The following is a 27,783-nucleotide window of genomic DNA, read 5'->3' on the forward strand; positions in this document are numbered from 1 at the left end:
CCTCTCCACCCCACTGCAGGGGAGAGGGAAGTGTGGACTGAGACAGCAGCACATGGTTTGGAGTGTTTCAGTGGGAACACTAAACTGGGAAATTCCACTCCTAAACTATGACAAATCAACAACATTCTAAGCCATTCCACATAGATTTACAGGTTCATATTAGTCATCTCCTTTGTATAAAGGCTTCTAAGGAGCCACTGAAGCCACAGGGCAACTGCAGCCAGCTGGGGTAGGCCATATGGAGCCAGTCTAAACGGAACTTAAGAAGTTTTCTCATTTGAATGCTGCACACAACTTAAAGTGCATTACATCCTCCTACAGGTCTCACCAGCTAGACCATGCTGGTTGACATTAAGAACTTCAATCTGTTACTTTCCCTGTTGAGTGGTTACAACTGGGGATTTTTTTTCCTAGATAATTTGCTAGAACACTTACAGTTTACATCAATATAAGTTCTCGTTGCTTTAAAAATTTGGATAGGGATATAACTAGTCTTGAAAAAAGAGGAATTGCAAAAGAAATTTTGAACTGCAGGTGGTTCACAGAGTTACAAACAGAACTAAATAAGTTCAAGTGTATTATTAAGGACAAAGGGAACAATGAACGGATACAGTGCATTAGCACTTCAGCTTTTGAAATTATAAGACTAGCAACTAATTCCAAAGTCCAATCTAAATTTCTAGTGTTCTCTCTAGTATTCACCTTAGAGAAGTCACTGCAGAAGTACAGGATACAGTGTTGTGACAGAGACAGATCTGTGCTGGAGCAGTTCCACCCAACCGTAAAGAAAAATATACTTAAAATTACATTTGACTCATGAACTGACCATAAAAAATTACTTCCCCAAGGTGCCTTTGTCTGCTATTACTGCCCCCTCTAAGACACTGTGAGCACCTTCTCTCTGGAGCTCAAACATGAAAGCTAACCTCTCACCTGGCTTGGGAATGATTATATGTCAGATTCTATGCCACTGTATAAGGGGAGATTCAGCTCTGACACCCCTCTTCAAACTTTTCTATGAACAGCCTTGTATAAGTAGTGACAATAAGCTTCAGTCATTGTGTCTATTTGAATACCTGTGCTGACATGTGAGCTGATTAAAGAAAAAATAAATTAAAAATAAAAATTTAATGGAATCCAAAAGGCCTGCCAAAATAGTCTTAATCAGCAAAGCTAGCGCACACACCACAGAGCTAAAGTGAGACAAACTCTATTAAAGCAAAACATGAGCCTGGATCAATATTCAGTTAAAAATACATATTTTGATATCAGAAAATCTATACTTTTTAAAGCAATGTTTTATCAGATACACTGCTTTCTTTTATGTAAAACATATATCAGCATCTCCTTTAAAGTACAATATTATGTCAGTCAGTTTTGTTTTCTCAATAAAACATACTCTTCACTTCTAAGAGTCAGATGGTGTGAAATAACCTCATGGCAGCCAGAATTTAAGAGACCCTTTCTTCTGAGGAGTGTCTAAGAACAAGAGCCAATAGTGACTTACAAGCTGCAAAGGAAAAGTTCAGATTTGTTTCACAGTCAAAAATCATACTCATTAGATCATAACGACATTTCTTGTTTCAAGTTGTGCCCATTCAATTGTGTCATGGTAGTTACAGTGTTCCTGGTATTGCTTTTCAGGGAAGTCATTTGAATGGCAGAAGAGTTGCACAAGTAGCTGGCAGATCTCTCTTTCTGAGCTTTCTTCCTGCAGCAGAGCTGGTTGTTGAAATGCCTTCTAAAACTCTCACTGAGGAAATAGAGTGCAAATGGGTTGACACAAGAGTTGCAGAAGCTTAGCACTCGGGCCACTAAGGTAACAATCATATGTCCCATCGATGGATCAATCTTATTGTAATTAAAAGATCTGTACATGTATAGCACGTGGTTAGGAAACCAGCAGATAGCAAAGAAGCCAACAAAAACTAAAACAATTTTTGCCAGACGCTTCCGAGTTTCCATCTAAAAAGATGAAGAGAACCCAAATTAACAACAAACAGAGCTACCCCACATAAGAGACTTAATTAAAATATGTAACATGTTGCTATATTAGCTTCAGCAATTGTCACGAGTAAGGCCAGCAAAAATGCTTCCTCCAGGGCCTGAATTACTTTTGCTATTTCATTTACTTTCCTTTTTCTCTTCCAGTTAACTTTCAGTGAACTTTCTTAGCTGTTTGCAGTTACAGAAGGTTGCTCATTCTATGTGATACACACAGCAAGAGTGATTCATGACCCAAGGAAGCACTGGCTTTTAGCCTGTAAGCATGCACCAAACGGCGTTATGAAATGTAACCTTTTCTGACATGATTTCAGTGCTTGGCTCGAAACTTTAGTTTTAGTTAGAAAGCTATATAGAAATAGCCTCTGGCTTCAAAATCCAGAGGTATCATGAGATACTAGGGTGTTAGCTACACAGTGGTACTCATATCCCTTTGTTTTTCACAGAGGGTCTCAACTTTCACCTCTCTCCTGGGGAAACCACCAAAACTGCATCACACCATCTGAAGCATCTTAATTCTAGGGTAAGGTGAAAGATTCCACTAATTGCAATAACATCACAAAATGTACCTTAATTGAAGTGCTAAGGCATAACAGATTACATTGTAAATACTGAGAGAGGCTGAAAAGATAGCACAATAAGAGGCTACACAGAGGTTCCAAACCGAGAGAGAGAGATAAACTGGCCAGGTAGAAGGCCCCAAAGAGAAGCAGAAAGTTTCCCCATATTCCTCCTAAAAGATTTGTTATATATATCAGGTATGAAAATTTTGCAGAGGAAAGAAATTTTTCTACTTTGCTCAATTTTCTGGGGAAAAAAAAAAAACAAACAAGTGAATTTATTCTGACATTTTTTCAAAACCTGTGAAATTAATCTTTAAATTGTTTTCTTGGGTCTATCAAAACACAAAACTGGGGAAATCAAAAAAGATGGGAAAACTCTCAAATTTTGTAGCATTTGCACTCAGACAGATTTCAAGAGCAGACTAGAAGGTGCAGAAGTATAGTGTGAATGCCACACTTGGCTTAAAGAAACATGAGGGGATAGCAAAGGTCTGAATTTATTTCCTCTTGCTGGGAGATATGTAAGTCCACTAGAATTTTCTATTCTTCACAGCCTCATAGATTAACAAAGAGAAAAAAAACTAAGTAGAATGAAAAAAGGTGTTCTTACTTCAAAAATACATGTGAGTTCAGAAATGTGGTATAAATTAAATATTGTTTCCATCCAGAGGGTTCAGCCAAAAGGCTCTCTATATTTCACAGGGAAATAAAATAATACATGAAGTGCTAATATGTATGCACTTTTGACAAGAAACAGACTAGAACAGAAATGAAATGCTGCTCAAAAAGGACGTAAAGGAATGTAGTCTTTTGAAAAGAATGTGTGCATGCAAAGACATTTCTGAGAGTATGAAAGTAGTTTTCTAAATTACTGGCAGAGAAAACAATTCAAAACTGTTTAAATTGGCATAATTATTTTTCTCTCTCAGTACTAATGCTTTTGCAAAGCAGCTGAGGCACTTTCACTGCAAAAGCTGTTGTTTGTACATACGTGTGTTCCTGCTAATGTTACTATCTTGTTGCTTCCTGTGCCTTATGGGGAAGATTGGCTTTGTCTAGCATTTTAAAATGGTTTGTCTCATAGATATATAGAATCTATACCAAGAGATTTATAGCATCTCTAACAGAAAAGATATTAGAAAAGTGCAAGTTCACTATTGTATCCAAGAAAGTAAAAAAAATCAGCTAATGCTCTTTGCTCATGTTTCCAGCACTCCTTAACCTGAAAAGAGTCTTAGATCCCCTAAGTAAAGTTTACTCTGCCTATGTCAGTTTTCTCATTTCCAAGCACAAATTAAAAGGGACAATTCTCAAAGCATTCATGTGAGAGTTCTTTCCTAAAATGACTGCCTATAGAGACAGGTGAAGCCACATCATTAACTACAAAAACATCATTCCTCAGTAAGAATACAAGTAATGGTTACAGTAACAGCACATACAAACATATATACCAATCTCATTTGCTGTTAGGAATGTGCATTCATGGCAGTGAATTTATAATTTTCCTTGTTCATATTCATTTACATACTGGGCTTAATATTGAGTAATCATGAAAACAGGGAAAATCTTGAGATAATCCTTGGTTTATTTCATGTGGAAACTGAACTAATCCTCTGCAAAATCCAACAACTTGGATGTTATAATTCCTTTGCTTTCATTCATAAGTGTATACAGCACACAAGTCTTTTACCAGGATGTAAAAAGCAAATTGCTTACCTGTCTTTTGGAATGCTCACTGTGTTCCCCAGGGATGTTGTGAGCGCTTTTTATTAAACTCTTTGCAATGTGACAGTAGTAGATACTGATAATTACAAGAGGGACAAGGAAATACACAAGGAAAAGCAGCACAGAATGGATCTTTGGGTGCATGTCGTCTGTCATGGGATATGGTATGCATGCTGTGAAAGTGGCATTATCTGTGTCATTGATGTGAGCCAGTTCGGAGAACACTGCTTCGGGAACTGCCAGGAGCATGGAGATTACCCAGATGGCAGTGGCTTTGAGACAAGTCCACAGCACTGCACTGGAGGTCTGGATGTCCATGGGATTTACAATTGCTTTGTACCTGAAATTGACCAAAATGCAGATACAAATTAAAAGATATTCAAATTCAACATGCAATCCACAAGCTTACTTCATTTCTTTGATTAAAATAATGTCATACTTTTTTCTTATTTGAAATGTCAAGGGGCTTTTAATCTTTCTTTAACTTGCATTCTCTAAATCTCCACCTTTTTTTTGTATACACTCATCAGATGAGGCAGAAGAAGACCTGGATACAGCATGTGGCTGTATCACACACTGTGCCAGTGTGGTGAAAATGAAGAATCAGCCATGGCTCTACCCTTTGCTTCTTCAAATACCCCCAGCAAATCTCCACATGTGCATCCTACTTCCATATCCCATGTGTTCCAGCACATTCACACTTAGTGTTTCCTTCCTTCTTTCCTCGGCCCCTGAAGCCCAGGGCTCTCTCTTGCTGCCACCACAACCTTCCCGTTCCAGGAGACTGCCAGCCCCCCTCAGAGGAATATATGCATCTTCATAAAGTCAGGCATTTATGACTCCCAATGGCCTGTGCAGAAAGTATAAACTCCTACATAAAGTAGACATTTCCACATCAATAGATGGAAGCTGCTGCTCTACACTGCATTTTGGAAAACTGTCTCATAATGTGTGATTGCATATAAACCTTTGTAGAACTGATAACTTCATAGCCCCTGCAATGGAAACAGGAATAATTGCAGAGAATGGAAATATCACACTAGAGCAAAGTAAAATAAATTAATATAAGTAGAATTTGGCCAGGAATTTTTTTTATTTTAAAAAATCATTCCAGGAGGTGATACAAAGTCAAATTTCCACAAGAAAATGTAATTGTTATAAGGACAAATAGAATTTGAGAAAAATATTTCAAAGATACCCTAAAGATCTACTTACATTTTTAATTTATTTAATTTTTTTTAATGTAAGTAAATTATGCTTCAATATTTTTATTAAAAACTATATCTTGAACAAAGGTCAAACTAAACATCTCATTTTGTCTAAGCTGTGGCAATATGGAAACTCAGGGGATTTTTTTTCACTGCATTAATTTTTTTGTTTCTACTTTCAATTTGATTTGGGATGGCTGTGATTTTTTCTGAAAGAGCAAAAGTTTTCAGAAATGGAAAAAATTATTCTTTTTTAATATTCAAGGAAAAGTTTAACAGGATAAAGGGAGTCAGTAGAAGTTCATACTCCAGGTACATAACTTTGTTCATCCTCGAGTGTTTGTAGTCCGTGAAGTATGAATCTCTTTGAAAGAGTGATTCAGATTTTAATTCTATTAAATCATCCTCTAGGGTGCTTGGGTTTTTTCTCTGTTAGCTACACAATGAGCTGAGATTAAGGAGAACAGTAAGTTAGATGCCTCTACTTTGTGATAAAATTCCACATCCATGTATGTAGATAGATGTACGTGCCTATAGATGTATAAATATGCATGGGTATGAGCAAGTGACTAAATACTTACCAAGGATTAGTTTATACCCTAATATAACTTGGTTGCTGAAGGGAATGGTGATAAATGGAGCTGTGATCCCAAACACCCCTCAGGGCCAATTTGCAGGTCCTGACAGGTAGTTCATAGCCCCTCAACACCTTAAGCAGATGTTTGCAACTGGTTATGCCACGAAAACATCTAGAGCAGAGCACTGCAACAGTACCCAAGGAAACCTTTCCTTCACAGAATATGTCAATCAAAATGTGCCTTGGGGTTCTCTTTCTCAGGTTTGTGACAAATCATATGATCATTAAATAATTAAAAATAATGGCTATTAATGTTCATATCCTCTCTAAATTCAGAGAGAATTTTTACTGTATTTTCACCCCTATCATGGAGCAGAAAACAAAATTCAGCAAACTGTCTCTGTTAATTTATATTTACCATTTCTGCTAACACAGTGAGAAACTCCCTGGACACCAAGGTGTAAAGAAAGTCTTTATACTGCCATAGGAAGGACAGAAGCTTCTGCACAAAGCATGAATACTCCCCAGCACAAACTGTGACCTTATTATTCAATAATTGCTTCCTATTGCTGTCTGCCTTTATTTCATTACATAGAGACAAACCCTCTATTTTTGAGGCGATGTCAAGTCCTTGCATCTGCTCATTCTTTAAAAAGTTGGCATTCTTAGGGAAGAGCCAGTTGGGGATTTTGGGGTAGGGGGAGGACATTGGATAAAAATAATGTTTTGTTGTACAGATTTTTTTCCTCTCCTTTTCCATTTCATTGCTCCAAAATATTCTGACCACAGTCCTATGACCCAAGTAAACGACCACATCACAAATAATTCTTTTAGCAGCAAATGGGCCCAGTTAATCTCTAAATGGAAGAATTTTTCTGAAGTCTTTACATTAGAAGAAAAGGTGACATATATTTGTACTTTGGCATATATTGCTGTTTCAGCAAATTGTAAGCTTTTCCCTGAGCCATAACTTACTCCAAGTGGAAAGTCATTGAAGCAGAGTGCCCTTTTTCACAAAACAGATGAGTTTAGTGCAAAACAAATCCCTCCTTTCATTCAACTTGCTACTTTAGTGGCTACAAGGCGGCACTCTTCCTAGGACTCAGTCCTTCACAGTACTCAGTGTCAGGAAAAATGCGCTGTGTTTTACAGAAACATCTTGTCATCTTGTTTATATCTTTAAAAAGCTATAGAGTGAAAAGAAACAGGTTACAGATAAAATGAAATGTAAACTGTGTGGAATGAGAAGTGTTCCCAAAGTGAAAACCCAACTTCTTCCTTTATAAAAAACCAGTGTAAAGCAAAAACATACCACCAATCATTCAAATTACAAAGACCATCCATTTATTTTCCATCAATAAAAAAAAAGTCAGTAAATTACACTAACAGTGCAAATTAGTCAAATTAGTAAGTAAATTCATCTTTTACTTCACTAATGAAAAAGAGCAAATTATAGGCTGCCATGAAGTTCAGGAAATAATTATAAATATGCATTTGGTTTTAATTAAAAACCATCATGTAAATTCTGTCTTCCTATATCCTCTATCATTATCACTACTGACAAAGGGACCCCATCTCGGGAAACTCTGCCTGCCTTTGGAGCTGTGGTTTCTGCCAACAGATACAAGCACAAACTTGTCCACTCTTCTTCAGCAGATTGCTTTAAAATGGGAAAAAACATTATACAAAAAAACCAATCTCCTCCTTTCTACACAATCCCAAAATAAATTAATGAAAAGAATATCCTCTTTCTCCAGAGATATAACATTTTGCTACCTTCTAAGCTTCATTCTATTTTATCTACTCCTCCTGACCTTTGTTTTCAAAGACTTTCTAAAGGTATTTCTCAGCTTCAAATTAGAATGGAAAGCTCTACTCCTGTTTCTGCTGCATCCACAATGCTGTTTCCTTCCCACACAGCTGATTTCAAAACAAGGTGCTCCTTTACTAGACCTGTGCTGTCCTTCCTTTGTTTTTCTACCTCTCCTTCTAGAGTACTTAGTTGTGATGACCTTAAGAAAAAAACTAAAAAGAAAACCCCAAAATAACTAGTCAATACTTAGGCGGTCGGTCACTGGAAAATAGCCTACCATTCTAACTAGATTAGCCTCAATATCTCCTTGCCCTTTTGATTCTGCGTGGTCTCTTCTCCTTTTTTAAAAGTCCTTCAGGTCAAGGACTTTCTTCTTCTTGCTGTTTATATAGTACCTACCACAAATAGGATCCTAAATTATCACCTAATTTCCCACATGACATCACAATGAAAATAAATATAATAATGAAGTGTCAGAAGCCAGGCAGGGAAGTTTCACATTACTGCGCTTTGATTTTCATTTTAATCCTGGAGCAGGAGGGGTTGGTACTATTTGCCTCATTATAAAGAAGCTTTTTAAAGTGATGTTGTTGTGTCATTGTACTGCATTTCCTGCAAACTAGAGTAATTTATCAAAACAATTCATATGTTAGTCTTTTATTGTGTCCCTGCATGGTGCTTTCAAACACAAAAATTTTAACAATATAAAAACTTATAAATATATCCGAAAAGGAAACTTGGTTGTATAATCAGTATTTGTTAAAAATACTCATATCATGTTCTACAGTAAAATGAAATTTTGGATGGACCTTTTCCTTGTATAGGCAGTTCAATTGGCCCAACTGCAGCTGAATCATTAAGAGGACAACAATTTATCTAGCTGAAAACATTGTGGTATCATTTTATTACTGGAATTGAGATATGCATTATTCTATTTTATTCTTATAAATTCTTGCAGTGTAAAGTACATTTCTCTTTTTTTTCAGGTAATATCAATGTTTTTATTCTGTGCTTATCTCTTGAGAGCAAAGAATTGCATTTACACAGGAATGAGCATCTCTGAGATCTGATAGTGAATACAATAAACAGTATTTGAAATGCAGACTAGACCATGTGCAAACACACTTAAATTCAATGCCAATGACATGTGTTCTGTGTTTCTCAGGGGGAAAATCTTAAGATTTTCCTAAGTGGAAAAAGTTTTCCACTCTATAAAAATACACTCTGTTGAGCCAAAAACTATCAATAACAGTTCAACACTTGTTGATGATTTCTCCACCCTGAAAAGAATCAAACCAGAAGTTTCCCAGGATGGTGGAAGGGTTTTTTCTGCATGAAGTGTATTATCTGTCCTGTCCACCCAGGTCAAAACCACACCATGGACCTCTACAAAGCCAGTTTGACAAGTGTCTGACTGCCAGTCCTCAGTCCCATGCTCTGGTACTGTTGGATATGGGTTTGTGCATATATAGATAGATATACACAGTCATATGCATGTGCATTAGAGAAAAAAACAAGCACATACTTTCAGGCACCTGAAAACATCATCCAGCAGCCTAACACAAAGGCTGGCCCATCCCAACCCACTGTGCCCATTCTTGACTTTTAAAATAAGCAAGAAATTGCATTTCTCCTGCTGTCCATGCCAGGAACTCCCCAGATTGCACCTACTCTGTTTGCACCTAAGCTTCATTTACAATCCATTGTAATGCACAATTAAGTGCATTAAGCACAGCCAAAGTCGGGGGATCTGATCTCAAAGTTATGTTTAAATAATGGCTGGGAGACACCAAAGTCATCACCCTTCACAAAACTGCCATGGCAAAGGCAGCTCTGGCATGTGCCTCTCCAGGAACAAAATGGGGCCATTCATGCAGCCAGGGTGTCTGGGAGCCATTGCCCAGGCTGCTAGACACTGGCTCAAAACTAGCATTTCACCTGTGAGGAGAGAACTTTATTTTTAGCCTGCTGCATCGCACAAACAACTCTATATACTATTTCCCAGGGGGAAGTATAAGGAGGTTTAGTGTGTGTATTCTCTTGGCTTTTATCACCTTTCTTGACTATTTATCTCATTTCAGCACTAATTTGAAATTCTGGATTTGGATTCTGCTCAGGAGGTGTGGATGGGATGAGGGGAAGGTCAGTACCTAGGCTAGATATTGAGCCTTGCAATGTGCAGCCTGGACAAGCTTATGTACTTTTTGGCTTTATCTCCTAGTTCTCTCTTCCCCTGTTAAAAAAGCTCAGAAAACCACAACTAACCTTGTTTAATTCTTTCAGGGTTCATAGTCTCAATCCTCAAGGGTCAAAGGACTTTGAGAAAAGAGAAATCCATTTCTCCAAATTATTTTGATCCAAATCCCATTGATACCCCAACCTTTAGACTGATGATACAGAGTTGCATGCTTGTCTCCATATTTACTATGTGCTTACTGCATGCCTCTCAGCAAAAATATCTATTATACATACTTGAATGAAAAAGATCGCATAAAATCATCACTGCTGCATCAGAAGGTCAAGAAAAATATCAAATACAGAAACCAGAGTGTCTGAAAGAAGAAATCCCAAGTGTAAAATATGCTTAGTGCCATTTTACCTTTATCAAGTGTTTGTTGTTACAAAACAATTTCTCCCATTTCATTGATGAATTTGGTTATAATCCAGGCCACAGCAGATAACATACTGTTGTGGAGAACATGACATGGTCAGATGATTTTTAGGAATGTTACAAGCCAGGAAGAATTAAATAACCAAACCTGTATTAATATACCTAGAACAGACAGATTTTTGAGAATTTAGAGGCTAAATCTCTAATTTCTAAATTCAAAAATCAGCAAATTCATTTATTTGCTCCAGTATTATCATCTAAAAGTTCTACTCTTTCAATTTTAAACACATTTCCAGTTCAACTTTATTTGCAAGTTCTGATCTTGGTCTGCCCTGAAATAAGTGTAGATGGAAAATAAACAAGTACACACCACGGTAAAACAAAAAGAATATAAAAACATTATAGAGGGAAAAGTTAATGTAGTAATCCTTAAAATACATTTAATCAAACAAACTTGGAGCCAAAACACAAACATGAAACTATTCTTTAAAAATACTATGAAAACCAGTTGGAAAAAAATGAAACAATATTTGGAATAATTATGTGAAGGAAAAAAAATTACATGAGATATAATGACATCATATCAGAATAACCCATTTCTCTCATGTTTATACACACACCACAATTTTATTTTGATATATGCTCGTACAAACCTGGAAATACACAAAGTTGCTAGTGGAACATGTTTAGACCTAGAGATTGTGACTGCATATACCTTGTTTCATTAATATAGATAAAAACCCATAAAATAATTTAGCACCAGAAATATATAGTCTGGTTCTGCAGCAGCATTCATATCATAAATACACTAGTTCTTCTGTAATTAAACAATTTAAAATGAAGATTCAATTAAATTATGCCTTTCAGGAAGATATTGAAGAGTTCCATTATACTGAACACATATACAGAGATATATTATTTATTCTCTAACAGACTTATCATGTGAAATCTTCTCCACAGACAAAGCATTGCTAGAGCATACTTGATCTTTGACATAATTTCTGAGGATCTGCTAAATGCTGACTTGAGAATTCCAACATTCCAATTCGTATTAACCCATTGCAGTGTAATAGATAAGGGAATCGTGTACCACAATTTGCTGAGGGGCAAACAAATAAAATGAATGGATGGTGATATACATGCTTGTTAAGAACTGGGCTGGATCTGCTGTTTAGCTGTTATTTTGTCTGTCACAGACACAGGCTTTTACTGAATAGCTCAAAGCAGCAGGAAACAGGAGGGATGGTTTTGAAGCTGTTTCTCTGTGTTTAAGTTGCTGCCTACAAAAGGGAATCCAAACACCAGCATTTGCAATAGTTAAAACAAAGTGGCTTCTGCCAGCTCAACACAGGCACTGCATTGATCACTGACTGGGATAAACACCACAGCCATTTCTCTTCACCATCCTCAACCTAAGCTGTTTCTCTATGGGTTGGAGAGTACACACAGAACATGCACAAAGGCAGGAGTTTAACAGATGTATGTGTCTGTATGAAGTTTGAGAAACAGTTGCCTAACTTGGCAGGAAGATGTTATTTGCTGAGAAATCATTTTCAGCTGTGCAAAGACAGTCAAAAGAGGAACTCCTCCAAAAGCTGATTTGAATTGCCTGGCTTGGACAATATTACCCTAGAATAGTTAACTCCTTATTCTACTCCAGACATGAAATTCTTTCTGCAATCTCTAGGTCTAAACATGTTGGGGAGGGGGTGGTTCTGCTATCTCTCTTTTTCTTTCTGGAATATTTTAGATCATACTCCTTTTATCTGCATAAGATAGATATAAGTTAATTGGAAAATTATTGGGTGGGAACAGGCCTCATTGTCTCATTTGACAAAGGTTTTCTGGGAAGCTTTATTTTGAGAGTCAATTTGCATATATGAACTAAAAGGCAAGTTGAAAAATGTGACAGACAAAGCTTGCCAAACCTCTCAAATTTCTTTTGCATTGCCTGTTATTGCATAATTATAACCATACTACTATAGCCTACAGTGAGAGAAACATCTGGACCATCATTAATTTTAATGTGCTTTGCTAATTCATTCATTCAATACCTTTACCTCAAGTATTACAGTATCTAATATAAACATTTATAGAATCTCATAGTTCTACTTGGTCCATATATTTTTGTTTTTCCAGCTACTGTATAGTGCTAAGGCATAGTTTTTCACTTATAATCTTCCATTTTACCTTTGATTTTTTTTTAATTTATTCCTTGATTAATTATAAGTAAATTTTAATATGTCATTTAATACTATTTTACTCATAAGGAGTCCTTAGTTCCTGACTATGAGCTATTAGAGCTCAAAAGGAAATCATGTCCACTGTCCTGCTTCACCTGCCCCACTACATGTAATAAGAAATTAGGATTTTATATTTTTTCAATCACTGTATTTCAGCCTGAATCAGTGTCTGCCATAATAAAAGAAGAAACTAAAAATAAAGTGTGAGAAAAGTAAAAGAGAAATTTTCATTAAAGTGATATTACAAATGAAAAACCCAAAGAAGGGGTTTGGCAGAAGGTAGTAAGGCAGCTTTTCACACTTCAGAATATTTTCGAAGTTCCCAAAGAAAAGGAGATAATAGACCAGCAAACTAAGCCAAACCAGATTTTGCTATCAGATGTCATCAGAAGTCAGCAGAGTGCAAACCTGCAAAAAACATTTTTAATTGTTTTAGATATAGATTGCACTCTTCCAAATCTAAAACAAATATAAAGAAAAAAATAGAAGGAACAAATAGTTCAGCTATTAAAATCGACAGAATACATTTCAAGCATCTCAGGCACTATATTTAGCTATTTAAGTATAAATTTAAATTGTCAAACTGTTACCTGTTAAGTATTTGTCTCATCAAATGTGTCATTATGGCATATTACTTAGGAAAAAAGCAAATACAATGTTATTTCAATTGTAGTAGGGTGAGTTCAGCTTTGCTGTCTCCATTAGAGTGCAGCAAAACTGCATTAGTTCTAACACATTCAAATCTTTCATTAGAAATAAAATTCAGTGTAAGAAAAGAAACAATGAAACTTAATCCTATTTTTACAGATCACTTAAAAAAATGAGGCATAAATGACAGTTAAAGAGAAAAGGAAAGACTATGTGGGACAAATCTAAAGCTGGTTGCAGGAGCTGCTGTTTATTCCTCCAAAGGCTATTCACTGCAGATATCTTGGCATTTTGTGGGTACTACACTATAATGCAGTAATGCCAGAGGTGTACCTTGTAGCACCCAGTCTTAATTCACTGCACCCAAGCAGTCAATGTTAAAATTCCAATGTTAAAATGTCATCCAGACCTCTAACTCTGAAAAGCATCCTGGAAACACCTTTTCATACCACCCTGCTTAAGTTCTTATCCTACGTTCTTATCCTATTCATTCCTATGCAAAAAACACCGAGATTCCTCACCCTGAGAAAAATATGAGAATCCCTATGGGCCCAGTTTACCTTCTGAGCTAAACGTATGGTCCATCATGGACACAAATTGGAAAAACATGCAGCAGTAAGCAAGTTCATAGGATGGTTCAAGTCAGGTTCATCCCTGGCTTCTGCCCTTTTTGCAGTAAGGAGATGGTAGCACACATTTTCTTCATGTGTGCCATGCTGCAGTCCCTCTGGCAAACACTTCTCACTTCTTTACTTTTATCCTTCTTACCAAAGACCACACCAAGTCCTGAGATGTTCTCATCAACATCCATTAGCCCTTGCCAAAACTGCAGTTCATGGACCCTGGAGAAACAAGCTCATCAAGGCCCCATTTTCCAATTCTTGTCCCACCACATCTTTAGGAAGTGCATCCCTGGCCATCATGCACTGGCTCTGGACACTTTCAGGGTGTGCTACTGGGAGTGCCCTATCCTACACTCCCCTTAGTTCCCCTCTTTTTTGGGTACATTTTTGTCTTTCAGCCCTCTTCCTTTTCCTCATTTGTCATACAGTCTATTAAGTTTTCTCCTTCTGTTACCCACACTCTCTTTTTTCTTTGATTGTATAAGCAAGAGAAATATTGAGATTTGTAGAGGTGGTCTGGTTTTCCCACAATAGAGAAAACTCAGTGGCCATGAGGAGCAGGGTTGCTGTCCCTATATATCCTGCATGGCAGTGAGAAGGGACAGCTGGCTCAGCGGCACATGTCCTGTGCTGCCTTCTCCATCCCATAAGAGAGGGAGGCTGCATTCTGCTCTGACACCAAAACCCTGTACCACCAGTGCCACCACTGCATCATCTCTGCTGCCACCATCCCCACCTGCACCACTGGCCTCCCACCCCTCTCTGCCCCAACAGTGTGGGGCTGCAGCAGGGCACCTCTCCCCACACCTGGCAGCCAGACCTCCAGGAGCTCAGGGGTGGGAAGAACCAGCTGCTATTCCTGTGATGGGAATGGGGAACCTCAGGCAGATATACTGCTAAATCCCATCTGCATGGAGGGGAAGTCTTGTTAAAGTATTGTTAAAAATTACATATCACATTTGTACACACACAAAAAACATCCAAATTAAAACTCAAATAACCACAATACAAGATTGTGAAGCTTCCAAGTAAAAGGTGCATGTTTGTCACACTGAAAGCATTACTGATGCTAAGAAGGACTTCCGTGACAAAAACAATCTGTATGAAATCAAGCAACTTTACAAAATATATACATATGCAACTATATACTACTACTTTTACTAAAGTAACAGTAGCAGTATATAATTTTTCTTCCTTCAGTTTGTTGGCAACAATCATTCAGAGTTTGTAGGTTCCATAGCTACTTCTGTTGAATGCATCACACACAAGGAAATAATTATGCAGAATTTCCACAAACACAATAAGTATTAATTTGACTGTGGAAACCAAGACAACCTCCCTCATCCTAATTTACACAAGCATGCTGCAAAGAATCCTAAGTATTCCTAAATCTGTTCTTTAATATAATCGATGTCTGGCATTCTATACAGCCTCATGGTTACAAGGAGAAAAAAGCAGGAAGGGCTTTAATTAGCCTATATTAAAATGTACTTTGAACATTTTCTGTGGAAGAAGGGGCCAGTAGGAAGACATTGTGTACCAGACCAAATACTGGATTATAATGGAGCCCTCTTGGTGGCATCACTGCTTACAAACTGCTAACATCTTACCCTAGATTCACTTATCTGGAGAAAACACTGCCCACAGCCAGGCCTCACCTCTTCAGCACCTCTTGGGTGCAGGATGCTGCCAACACTTCTGATCTGCCAGCATAACCACCCACAACTGATCTAGTTATGACACACATTAGAATCTGGCTATAGATTAGTGTCACAGAAACCCCTGCACACCAGTACCTCCCCTCTAGTTCAACACAAACGTTGTGTTGTACCAAGTGTTGTACAAAGAATAGATTTGACTCCAACCCAGACACCACTGAAAGCTCAGCCAGCTTCACTCAAGAGTCTCCTGGGCCCTAGGAGACTGGTCTCTGAAGTCAGTGGAAGATCTTCTGACTGGAAAATAAAAGGGTTTTTTTATGTCAGTGACCTAAAATAAAACTACAAAGGTTAAAGAAATGTTGTAAATTCCTAGTATAACCATTTCTGACATTGGCATATACTGTGGAGTCCAAAATGCTGGAGAAATGTATTTATTATAAGCTTATTTGGTCTCAGCACTAAACTGTAACTGTTTTTTAGTATGTGCAATTCTAGATGCATTAAGCATAAACAGAGTCAGTATTATAAATTCTCGACTCTTTACTGATACAAAAAGAGGGATATAAAATTATCTGGAAAAAAATCAAACAGTGAATGTTCCAAAGCTATATAAAAAGCAAATTAATGAACCCTTAAGCATTAAATCACCAGCATGCCCTCATGTTACATTTCTCTAGAGAAATTATGTCCACTAACGTCTTCCCTTTTCAAACAAGATGTACACCACAAGATATTGAGGAGTGGAAATAGAGCAGAAAGAGAACTGCAGGGTTTCCTTGGATCTGTAAGGACAGATTTCAAAATACTATTTAACTGAGGTAATCAGAGAGCTACAGGTGTTCACTTTAAGATGTGTTTTGCAATCTCTTCTTCAAAACCATAATCCATTTTCACAAGTTACAGTCTTTATAGACAAATACGTTAGGTCCTGATTCAAACAGAGCTGAAATTAATTTCTCACTGAAAACTACCCCCAAGTGAAATCAAACAATGGACTGAATTAGCTAAAAAAAAAAAACCAACAACAAACAAACAAACAAAAAAAAAAAAAAAACCAACCAGAAAATAAAGGATTAAAAGTTTTAAACATTAACATCCTAAACATTACTCTAAATGTGAAGATGTATTTCTAAACTCAACTCTTCACATCATGCATCAATATAATGCAGCGGTTCAGTTCAAAACCCAACAAAAGAAAATGGTTGAATATCTATTGAGAAGGAATTAAGCATTTTCATTTCTGGCCAAAAAATGCTCAGATAAAAAATAAACATAATTTCATATAATTTAAATTTTCAATTACACTGCAAGATTTTGTCTTTCAGAGCCTGAAGCATAGTCCTACAGCCACTCAGTTGCTATAAATTCCTTAAGTACCCATTCACACTAATTGGAAGAAAAACTGGGGATCCAGCTCTGTGTTTCTTCCTAATTTGACAAGTACTGGAGATAAAAGTGTTACTTTCTAGTTTGTTTGGGGGTATTTCTTTTTTTTCCTTCTTTTCTAAATGTTCAGAAGATAATAAGAATAGTTTGAACAAAAGTTTAAGACTGACAATTAAAACAGAGCAATTTGGTGTCCCTGAATTCCCAGAAGCAAAGCTAGTTCTGGCAGTCACCTCTGGTAACCTGCTCTTCTACTAAGGCACAGACACACATACAGGCACACATATGTACACCTTCTCAACAGAAAGAAATAAATTGATTAAAAATACATCTGTGCCTAACCTGGTTTAAGTCACTCACTGCCCATAGATACAACACTGTGACTTGGCAAGGGTCGTATCTGGCATCTAAAACCTTACTCTAATGAATAAAATTGCAATATATGGACTGCTACAGGACCATCGTAGAGATGCAGAAGACAGGGCTAAACTCAATTCTTGGAGCTGACACCCTGGAAGCTGGGGGCCAAGCACAGCCATTTCCAGATATTCTTTAACTTGATTAGTACCACCTAGGGAAGAAGAAGCATGGGCACCTCACAGGTTGGAATGAGGGGATTGCAAACCAGGGATGCCTTATCTAGAGAGGTGCTTTACTTTTCATCCAGCCTCAGCCCAAGTTGCAGAGAGCTGAAGTGGCAGCCCAACTTTCCTACCTGTCAGCACTGAGGGCAGTGAGGGTGAAGACAGAGACACCAACAGAGGTCAGCTGGATGACAGGGATGAGCTTGCAGCCCACTTCTCCAAAGAGCCACTCTTCAGAGAAATATCGGGAGGCATCCACGGGCACACAGGTCACTAGCAGGAGCAGATCACCAGCAGCGAGGCTGGAGATGAAGATGTTAGGCACACTTCTCATGGCGCTGTTGGAAATGAAGATCTTCATGAGGGTGATGTTGCCCAGCAAGCCGACAGTGATGATGAGCAGGTAAAGTGAAGGGATCACGCAGCGGATGATGAACACGGCCGTGCCTCTCCCCGGGGACAGCAGGGCTGTGTCGGGCACCAGGCGGACACTCCCATTCTCCCCGAGGGGCATTGCTGCGAGCTCGGGCGGGGGCTCTGGCTCCATCCTACAGCTTCGCGTGGACTGAAGGTCTCCAGTGCAAAGTGCAGTGGGAGCCACAGGAAAGCTTCATCTCTCTGCAAGTCAATCAACTTTCTCCCGCACCTCTACTGCCTTTCTTCCTACCCCCCTTCTCTGCCGAGTTTTCTCCCTTAAGAAATGCAGAGGAATATCCGCCGGCGCAGTGGCCGGGGAGGGAAATAGAAACTCCCATGCGCTGCCCCTCGGCTCTTCGGAGGAGCCTTTCCCGGTGGGCAGGAGATCCTGAGCCTGGGGGCAGAGAACGCGGTCGGGACAGCCGCCCCCTGCCCGCGTCCCCCGGAGCGCCCTCGGCGAATGCGCGCTCCGGCCGCCGCCCCCGCGGAGCCGCCAGAGCTGTCCAGCGGCGCCGGTGCTGCCGGCGCTGCCGGGGGCGAGGCGCAGAGCGAGCCCGCTCCCCACTCGGCAGCACCGGCTTATACCTGGTACGGCGAGGGGCCGCCCCGCCCCGCCCTCCTCCTGCGAGCGCCCGTGCCCTCGCCCCAGCCCCGCGCCGCCGAGTGGATCTTGTGGGGGAGGGAGAGGCGGATCCCGGAGCCGCCGCCGTCCCGCGGGTCCCAGCCCGCGATGGGCACGACGTGGTGAGCGGGAGGGGAGAGGGAAGAGGGAAGCTGCTCTCCCCGCCGCTGTCCACCGCAAAGCAGCCCCCGCCAGGCTCTGCCCGGCAAGCCTGAGAGCTGTCCGACACGTCGGACAGAAGGCAGGATCGCCTCCGGAAACTCGTCTTCCAGCATCTAACTCAGGTGAAACCACAGTGCTTTGAAACGCAGGGTGGCAGGGAGCGAGGGGCGTGAGAATGAAGAGATTTTATTCCTGACGTCCAGCTGTGGTCTGTGCATAAATCTTACTCAAAGGCATCAGCTATGTTTAGTTTTAAGGTTTGATTTGTGAAGCAGCATTTCACAGTGGTCTTGACTATGGAAAGGGGGGCAGGCGATGTGTTTTATCCATTACTTACTCTGCAAATGGTATAACACAGTGGAGAACGAATTTTGTTTGCCTCTTTGAAGAGTAGAATTTGTCTCTAATGCTTCTTGATTTTCAGTGAGGTAATGTCTTTTACTTCTGAGTGTCTGCACATGTATAGGCTTTCCAAACAGCTCCATCTGTTTCCAGCAGAAGCCATGAATGTAGGTAGTCATGTAAATATGCTGGAAGACAGGCAGACCCGTTGGACTGAAGTTTCCAAGATAAAATGTTCAGGTAGAATAACAGCATTTTCCAGTAACATGCTCTGCAGACTGATTCCTTTTTTCTTTTTCTCAAAAGAGAGGATTCATGAGCTTGTAGAGAACTAGCTTGTTCATATTACTACAGCAGTTCTCTTGAAGCTCTATGAGTTTATGACAGGTCTATGGAGAATCTGACCACTGAAATATCAGAAGCAAAGCATGACACATGTGCATGGCCTGTCTATGGCATGCTGTCTGGTATAGGAATTAAATCAGTGATTTCTTAAATAAAGTTTTACTAAGATTATATTAAAACAATAATTAAAGAATTAAAGAATATTTCTTTAAAGTTGCACTTCTCTGTATCTATTAATTGATCGTTGTGACTCTTCTCACATCCCTGAATATATAAATGTTTAAAGTTGCGCAAATTACTGATTCATATAAATGAGTAATTTCTTTGAACCCAACCAGTGCTAGGCCTCAGAAAGGATCAGGCTAGATGCTTCACCTTTACCACTAAGCAGCTCATCAGAATCATCATAGAGCTCCTCTGGAGGTGATTCTTGTTACTGATCAAGTTCCTTCCACATAGTTTTAAATTCAGCTATGCTCCCTCTGAGGCAGACTTACTGATGGCTTATATATTTATATAAATTGCTGTGACCCTCTATTTTGTTGAGCATACGTGAAATTTTCTAAGATCAACTATAGTCATGTTTCTGTTAACACTCCACATCCCTCTTCTTGGTTCCTATTGGCTGGATCCAACATAAGTCTTTAACTCTGTGAGTTTAACACTTTTGCTAATTTGTTTGAAAATGGGTTTATATATCAACAGACAATATGATTCCCATTGGGAGAATAGTTTAAATTCAACTTGTGTTTAATGATGTTTAATAATGTTTAAACTTGTGATTTTCTTGGGACAAGAGGAAGTTGAGTCTTTTTGCATGAATATCAACAAAAGAACCCTTTAGAAACTTCTATTGATATAAACTTGTTGCAGTTTGCATGGAGAGAGGTGACACCCCTTGCTTTTTGTTTCACAACACTACCACTCCTACTGCTGCCTTCCAGGAGAATTTCTTCCATCCTACTTAATTTTATCTGTCCTTTAGTCCACAAGACAGAATCCGTAAGGTTGAAGAATCAGAAACTTTTCCAGTGGAAATTTATATTCCTGATTTTTATCAGTACTTGATTCTATCTACTCCATGTTTTTTAGAACTCTAACAGCAAGGAAATAAGCTTCGAAGAAAGTGAGTGGCTCCAGCTCAGGGAAGACAGACAGTCAGATAATGCTTCTACTGCAGTATAAATATAATTCAACCAGCTATCATATTCAACCAGTATGAATATAATTTCCTGCAGAGGCAAAAAGGCATGTGTGGGGAAGACCCACAGACCCTGACATAAACCAGTTGGAATTCAGATCTCCACATACAAACTGTTTATCATTCTCTTTTCAAACAAGAGTCCACCCATGCCTAGATGTCGTTTCAGATTACAGCCAAGAGACAATTTAATTGTGGAGCTCTGATACAGTACTTGGCACAAGAGTGAGGGAGAGAGAGCCACAGGTGAATCTCCTCAGTGGGAAAGAAACTGCACAGGCACAATCAGCCACCACAGATGGAGTGCAACACCATAGGGGAGAAACCACAACAACTTGGAAACGTGAGAGGGAAAACTTCATCAGTAATTCCCAAGTGTAGGAATTCATAATCAGTTCATGTAGGACTGAGGAGCTCCACACACCTCACAAACGCCCTCTACCGAGAAGTGGGTCTGACAGGAAAAAACACTCTTTTCACACATTTATGCAGCTCAAGGCACTTGATAATTCCAGGGTTAATTCCAGATTTGCACATCACAACATGTGTAGTCCCATGAAGAGCCAAGTATATCTGCCACCAATGCTACCTGCAGTAAGTAGCCTTTAAATAAGTATGTGTACTTGCACATTAAATGAAAATGGGGTTCAAACGGAGCCCTGGAAGTGATCATGTTTGAAGGCCTGATTGTCAGTCAAATTTTGAAAAGAAACAAAGCAACAACCAAGGAACAAATACTACCTGAATTTAAACACTGAGCATTAGGAACCAAACCTTCAATAAATTCTTCAAAGTTCTTCCAAAACCTGCAATAAATGTAATATCACTCATTACACCAGTAGATACAGCTGGAAAGTGGGCATGCATTGTAGCAGAGAGTGACTTCTTCCAGGCAGTCAAATGTACAATAACCTAAAGTAACTCACTGGGGTTTTTTTCTTGTTTTTTCCAATAGAAGATTTCTTATTTTATTTGAGGGAACTCTGCAAACCGAAATGGAAATTCAGGTTCTTCCAGCACTAGACAAAGCTGGAAAGCTATCAGGAGTAGCTTTCTCCAATATTCATGCAAGTTCTCTTTTGGGAAACAAAACCTTATCTTATTGATATCAATTCAATTTTTTTGTACCATTTTCATGGTGCTGGTTTTATTTATGGCATGAGGGCAACAGGTGCCAGTACCTTTAACCACATTAATAAAGGAATTAATTGGGCGCTTAATGTTAAACACACAGGTCATCCGTCTAAGCACAATATGCATGCATTTACATTCCATTTGTTTTACTGTATTCATTCAGTAGGACTTCAACTCATTAAAAGGTTAAAGAGCACACCACTGAGGTCCCAACTGGAGTCAAGATTCAGGCTTCAGACTCACTTAGAAACAAATGTGATATCAACATCTTCCATCCCATTTGTCCATGATAGACAACTAACAGACAGCTGCTCCTATAGATTCAAAATAATGATTTTCTGTCAAGGAAGTATCAAGGAATGGCTTGAGTTCCCTCTGCACTCAAAAGGACTGCACAATGCCAGCTTACTCTACTGTCTCAAGTTATCTTTCTAATGTGGTGTTAAGAAGCACATTACTGAACACACATGACAAAAGAAAAACATTGCTATTAGTTCCTCCTAGTGTGAAGATAATGGGATTCCTGTGCTTGAGCTCACATAACACTGGAGCCACTTCAAAGAAAGTGACAATTTTATTGTGGGCTCATTCATCACACTCTGTGGGGTTTTACTGCAGACACCCATGGGGTTTGTATTGGGTTTATCTGACAACCTCTCCAGAATTAATTTGTTTTTTATATTTCAGTGCAGCTGTATTCCTTATGTGTTCCTAGAAAAAAAATCAGGGCATTGCCAGCTAAGTCTTCTTGTAGTGTCTTTATCTCGTGACAGAGATTCAAGTTTCTATATTGTTACTGAGGTTGATTGTTGATTGCCTTGCATTAGACAATCCAGTCAGGTAAGTAATCATGCGATTCTCACCTAAAAATAAAAAAAGATACAAAGTAACATTTGTATCGTGCTGATTTTTACCTAAAATGTGTTCTGAAATATTGTTTCTATTTATTGTGAAATCAAATGCTGACCAAACTTTATGGGTTCATGTTCATCAATTAATGTGCAAATAATCACCATTCTACCAAGCATGACAAAAAGCTTTGAAAGATCTATCTCAATTTAGAAACTAGGAGTTGTTGATTTTTTCTATGGTGTTTGTAAACATTTCTATTTAAAGAGATCCTACTAAATGCAAACACAACTACTTTTTGAGGTACATTTAACAGCAGATTTTCAATGGGCATTTCACATTTTAAAATAATTAAATTATTGAAATGTTACTGATATTAAACATGCTGAACTAATTTAGTCCTTTCATAGTATTGTGGGAGCACTAGAATTGCATTTAGGTGATAATTAAGTTCCATATGTATTGAAAAACAATTCACTGTGACCAAAATCACTGCATTTTGGTGAAGGTCAGTCACCACGCTGAGAACAGTACTTTATTGCAGATCACACACCACTGAGAGACATTACTGCTTTTAGTTTATTTGACATACACAAATCTCGGCATTCTCTCTATGCAGCAGAGCAGCAGATTGCATTAAAAACGTTTGGAAACTCAGCCTGGGTGCTACCGATACAGCATCTTTTACAGTACTCCAGGAGACAGACATTTAATTAACTGCCTGAACTAGGGGCTGCAGTAAATTACATGCACTTATTGGAGTACTTTTCACCTTCTTTCAGTAGATGCAGGGCGGGTTCCCTTTACAAAGGGTGTTCTGATGTCTTACAACAGTTATTTCAACCATATCATTAACACAGTCATTGAGGCACCTCTTAGAGACACAAGAGCTAAATCCAAAAATAAATAAAATAAACACCAATTCCCATCACTTCCCCTCTTCTGCCTATGTTTCCATGCCTATGAGCATACATGACAGAGGGAACAATGCTTTTTGATACATCAACTTGAAGTCATGCTGCAGCCAGTTACAAGGGAGGCTCTCTTTTGAGTTTAGAGGCAAAAGAGTAACTGCCCCTTTCTGGATCCGGTGACCTGATTTCACTTTCCTATTTGCACCCCAAATAATCTACTGCATACCACTGAGTGAATGACGAATTAGCATTTCCCCTTTACTGGTTTCCTGTCTCCATCCTTCCACTCGCCATCTTCCCATAGAACTCCCACTAGGTTCAAACTACTGAGTTGAAATACTTCCTTGCGGCAGATTACCAGCAGGAGTGTCTGGCTCATGCACGGACTCGCATGCACAGCTCTTCTGGAGCTGCTCCAACTCCACACACTGAGTACGCTGGCAAACTATTAGTAGCAATTATTGCCATTAAGTTATTTGTAGCAACTTTGAAGTGGGTAATACTATTTGTTTTCATTCAATTTCTGTTTCTTTGAATTCAGAATCGTGGAACTACAGCTTCCTAGTCCTGCAGCACCCTTTGTTATTGGATTTAGTGATAAAGTTGACAAACTCTAGATGCTCCGGCTAGCAGGGTCCCGGCTCTTCCCGCCGGCGACAGCCGGGACGAGGATGGGGGCCGGGGCAGGGAGTGTCTCCGGGACCGGGCGGGGGTGATGGTCGGTACAGCGGGTACCCCGGCGCGGCGGTGAAAGGCCGACAGGGCAGGGACAGGGGCAGGGGCAGGGGCAGGGGCAGGGACAGGGACAGGGACAGGGGTAGGGGCAGGGGCACGGGTAGGGACAGGGACAGGGAAAGGGGTAGGGACAGGGGCAGGGGCAGGGGCAGGGGCAGGGGCAGGGGCAGGGGCAGGGACAGGGGCAGGGGCAGGGGCAGGGACAGGGACAGGGGCAGAGGCAGGGACAGGGGCAGGGACAGGGACAGGGGCAGAGGCAGGGGGTAGGGGCAGGGACAGGGACAGGGACAGGGGTAGGGGCAGGGGCACGGGTAGGGACAGGGACAGGGAAAGGGGTAGGGACAGGGGCAGGGGCAGGGGCAGGTGCGCGGCGGGCGGCGGTGGCGGCCGGCGCTGCTGACGGTGCTGCCCGAGGATTATCGGCGGGCGCCGGCCGGCCCCGCTTTTGCTGCGCCCGCTGCCGGCCCGAGCGCGGGGGCCCGCCCGGGGACAAAGGGCGGAGCGAGCCAGGGCCGGGGCCAGGGCCGGGGTCGGGGCCAGGGCAGGCTCCGGCTCCGGCCGTCACCGCCCCTCACAGGGCACCTTCCCCAGCCATGTCCCCCAACTACATCCGGAGCTTCTCGGAGGGATGTGTGAGTACGCGGGGCGCGCCCCTGGCCCCACCGGAGCCGGGGGTCCGGCCCCAAAGCGCGCACGGGCCAGCGGGGCCGCCCGCCTGCCTGCGACCCCGGCCCGGGCACGGCGGGGCAGGCGGCCGGAGCGGGCTGACAATGGCCCCTTTGGGGAAAATGAACTTTAATTTGCGGGAATAAGTATGGCTCTAAGCATGGTTAGGTTTGATGGTGGCACGGCGGTCCGTGCTTTGCCATCACCTGACATCATGTGAATGAATCAGTACAACAGCAAAACGAATAGCCTTTGGGTCGAAGCGCTCAGCTCCGTCTGGCGCCTTCTGCAGCAGCGGAATACAGATAAAGGCAGTGAAACAAATGAGCTGGCAAGTGCTAGACAAATTAACGTTTATATAAAGTTGGTAGGAACAATAAAGTGTTGTAAGAACATTATTTTGTTAGAGAGCTACTGCACCCTTCATAGGCAAACTGTCTCCTTTAAAACAAGTAGAATAAAATAAATATTCTGGATAATGAAAAAGAGCAAGCAGACCTCCAACAATAACACTGTTCATTTTTGGTTTTTTATGTTGAATGAACCCTCTGATTTGCAGCTCCGGCCGCCAACAGTAATTGGACAATTCCACACTCTTTTTTTTGGCTCAATTCGAATGTTTTTCCTTGGTGTTTTGGGCTTTGCTGTTTACGGAAATGAGGCCTTGCATTTCAGCTGTGACCCAGACAAGAGAGAGGTTAATCTTTTCTGTTACAACCAGTTCAGACCTATAACTCCTCAGGTAATTATCTTTTTCTGTTATTTTTTTTCATGGTAAAAATCCAGTGTAAAGCAAGTAAACTGCAAAAATTAAAGCATGATTGTTCCACGTAAGTACTAACCAACTAGGCTAATTATCACTAGCTTTTTTCATTAATATTTTCCTTTTAATATCCCTTTAGTTGTGACTAAATATGGAGCTGTGTTTCCTGTCCTTCAAAATAATACTCATGTTTCAGAACCCAACTAAACTTTTCAAATCAAAACATAACTGCTTTTTACCTTTATTGTCATCTAAGCTTTTATGCATTTGATATATATGAAAAACAGACTTGCAAAATGTTCCAATATTCATGTGTTTTAGCTGTTCCAAAGCAGTTGTAAATGATCTGACAGGTACATTTTTGCTACATTTTAGGTATTCTGGGCATTACAGCTGGTGATTGTACTGGTACCTGGAGCTTTTTTTCACCTTTATGCTGCTTGTAAGAGCATCAAACAGGAAGATATTCTCCAAAAGTCATCCTACACTGGTTTTTATATCTTCTCTGTTTTCTTAAGGATCGTCCTTGAAGTTGTGGCTTTTTGGCTTCAGATTCAGCTCTTTGGTTTCAAAGTGAACGCAGTCTACATGTGTGATGTGGGAGCACTTGATAAAAAGTTTAACATTACCCGATGCATGGTGCCAGAGCACTTTGAAAAGACAATCTTTCTTATTGCAATGTACACATTTACTGTGATTACAGTGATCTTGTGTGTTGCTGAAATTTTTGAGATCTCATGTAGAAGGCTAGGTATCTTAAAAACTCAGTGATGTCAACTCACACTCATTGACTGCTCTGTCCACCTGCAGTTTTGTAACAATGGTTTCAAACCACAGCAGAAAAACATCTCCTGTCCTCTATGCAGTGCTGCAGAAGAGAACCACACTCACGATTACTGAGGCAGAATAGTCACTTGACATAAACTTCTCATCTAAACCTTGCACACTATGAGAATAATCTTTGTTTCCATGTGAAGGTCAAAGGCACTAAGATCTCCAAGAGCAATATACTTTCATGACCCGCCACCTATGATAGTTCTGCCTCCAGAGGAGTGTCTGCGTGTGAGGAGATGGTTATTTATAAACGCACTTCTATTCACAGCTTTTCTGAACACATGCTATCTGAGTTAATAAGGCCATTGCCTTCTAGGAAAAATTATTGCAAAATTTTTACATGTCCTTATGGCTTGAGAATTGAACAATAATAGTGGATACTCTCTGGGTACCAGAAAGCATTCAAGCATCTTCCCAAGAAGTGCCACTGAGATGCAACCTGCAACTCAGCCCCCAGGGGCGGAGACTCCTGGATAGGCTGTGGTGACAACATACCCATGGATACCAGCTTACTTTGCAGAGGTTCAGCTACTGTCACCTGCTGGCGCAGAATCTCCTTTTAAAAGTGAAAGAGTAGCATGGTATTCTTTGTGCTGACTACAACACCTCATTATGCTTTGGCTTACCATGTAGAAGATTTTTACCAATTTAATATGATCACATTTTGAAGGAGGAAAAGGGCTTTTTAACAATTTTGCATAAGTGGCTTCAAAGTGTCAAAATAAAATCTTGGAGAAAAGCCTTTCCTAGGCCCAATCATGATTTGATTTCAATGTGTTTTGCTTGCGGGTGACTGCAGAATTGGGCCCACAGAATTTTCTGCTCTTTGTGTCACATCTAACTTTTTCTTGCTCTGACTAAAGCTGTTAGAATAACAGTGAAAAAAGAACTCTGCATATTAAAATTATTCTATGCAGTAAGTGTATTGGGTTGGGTTAGGTTTTTTTATAGGCATCAGATGTTTTTGTGTACAACAGCTTCTTCTTAAGCTCTAATAAACATATTAAATTTAGAGGTGATTTCCTTGTGCTGAAGTGAGATAAAGGAAAGAAAATAGATTTCAGAATCAGAAAGAAAAGAGGAGGTAGTTTCCTGTATAAAATATCTACAAATAGCTATAACAATCAACCATTTTCCATCTGTTTTTCAAACA

The 27,783-nt window shown here is 40.0% G+C and overlaps 2 protein-coding genes across 2 annotated transcripts; one reads left to right on the top strand and one right to left on the bottom strand.

The window, feature by feature from the left end:
• Nucleotides 1–722: 722 nt before the first annotated feature.
• On the bottom strand, nucleotides 723–18,579 carry NMBR (neuromedin B receptor). The gene is made up of 3 exons (XM_030945726.1): nucleotides 17,778–18,579; nucleotides 4,284–4,632; nucleotides 723–1,965 (listed from the first exon to the last, which is right to left on the bottom strand). The coding sequence occupies exons 1-3, from the start codon at nucleotides 18,191–18,193 to the stop codon at nucleotides 1,564–1,566; spliced, it is 1,167 nt and encodes a 388-aa protein (XP_030801586.1). The 5' UTR covers nucleotides 18,194–18,579; the 3' UTR covers nucleotides 723–1,563.
• Nucleotides 18,580–24,873: 6,294 nt separating this feature from the next.
• GJE1 (gap junction protein epsilon 1) lies at nucleotides 24,874–27,665 on the top strand. The gene is made up of 3 exons (XM_030945856.1): nucleotides 24,874–24,999; nucleotides 25,593–25,775; nucleotides 26,172–27,665. Exons 1-3 carry the CDS (start codon nucleotides 24,961–24,963, stop codon nucleotides 26,565–26,567), a joined length of 618 nt encoding a protein of 205 aa, XP_030801716.1. The 5' UTR covers nucleotides 24,874–24,960; the 3' UTR covers nucleotides 26,568–27,665.
• The last annotated feature ends 118 nt before the right edge of the window (nucleotides 27,666–27,783 follow it).

This window comes from Camarhynchus parvulus, chromosome 3, assembly GCF_901933205.1.
Source record: "Camarhynchus parvulus chromosome 3, STF_HiC, whole genome shotgun sequence".
NCBI lineage: Eukaryota > Metazoa > Chordata > Aves > Passeriformes > Thraupidae > Camarhynchus > Camarhynchus parvulus.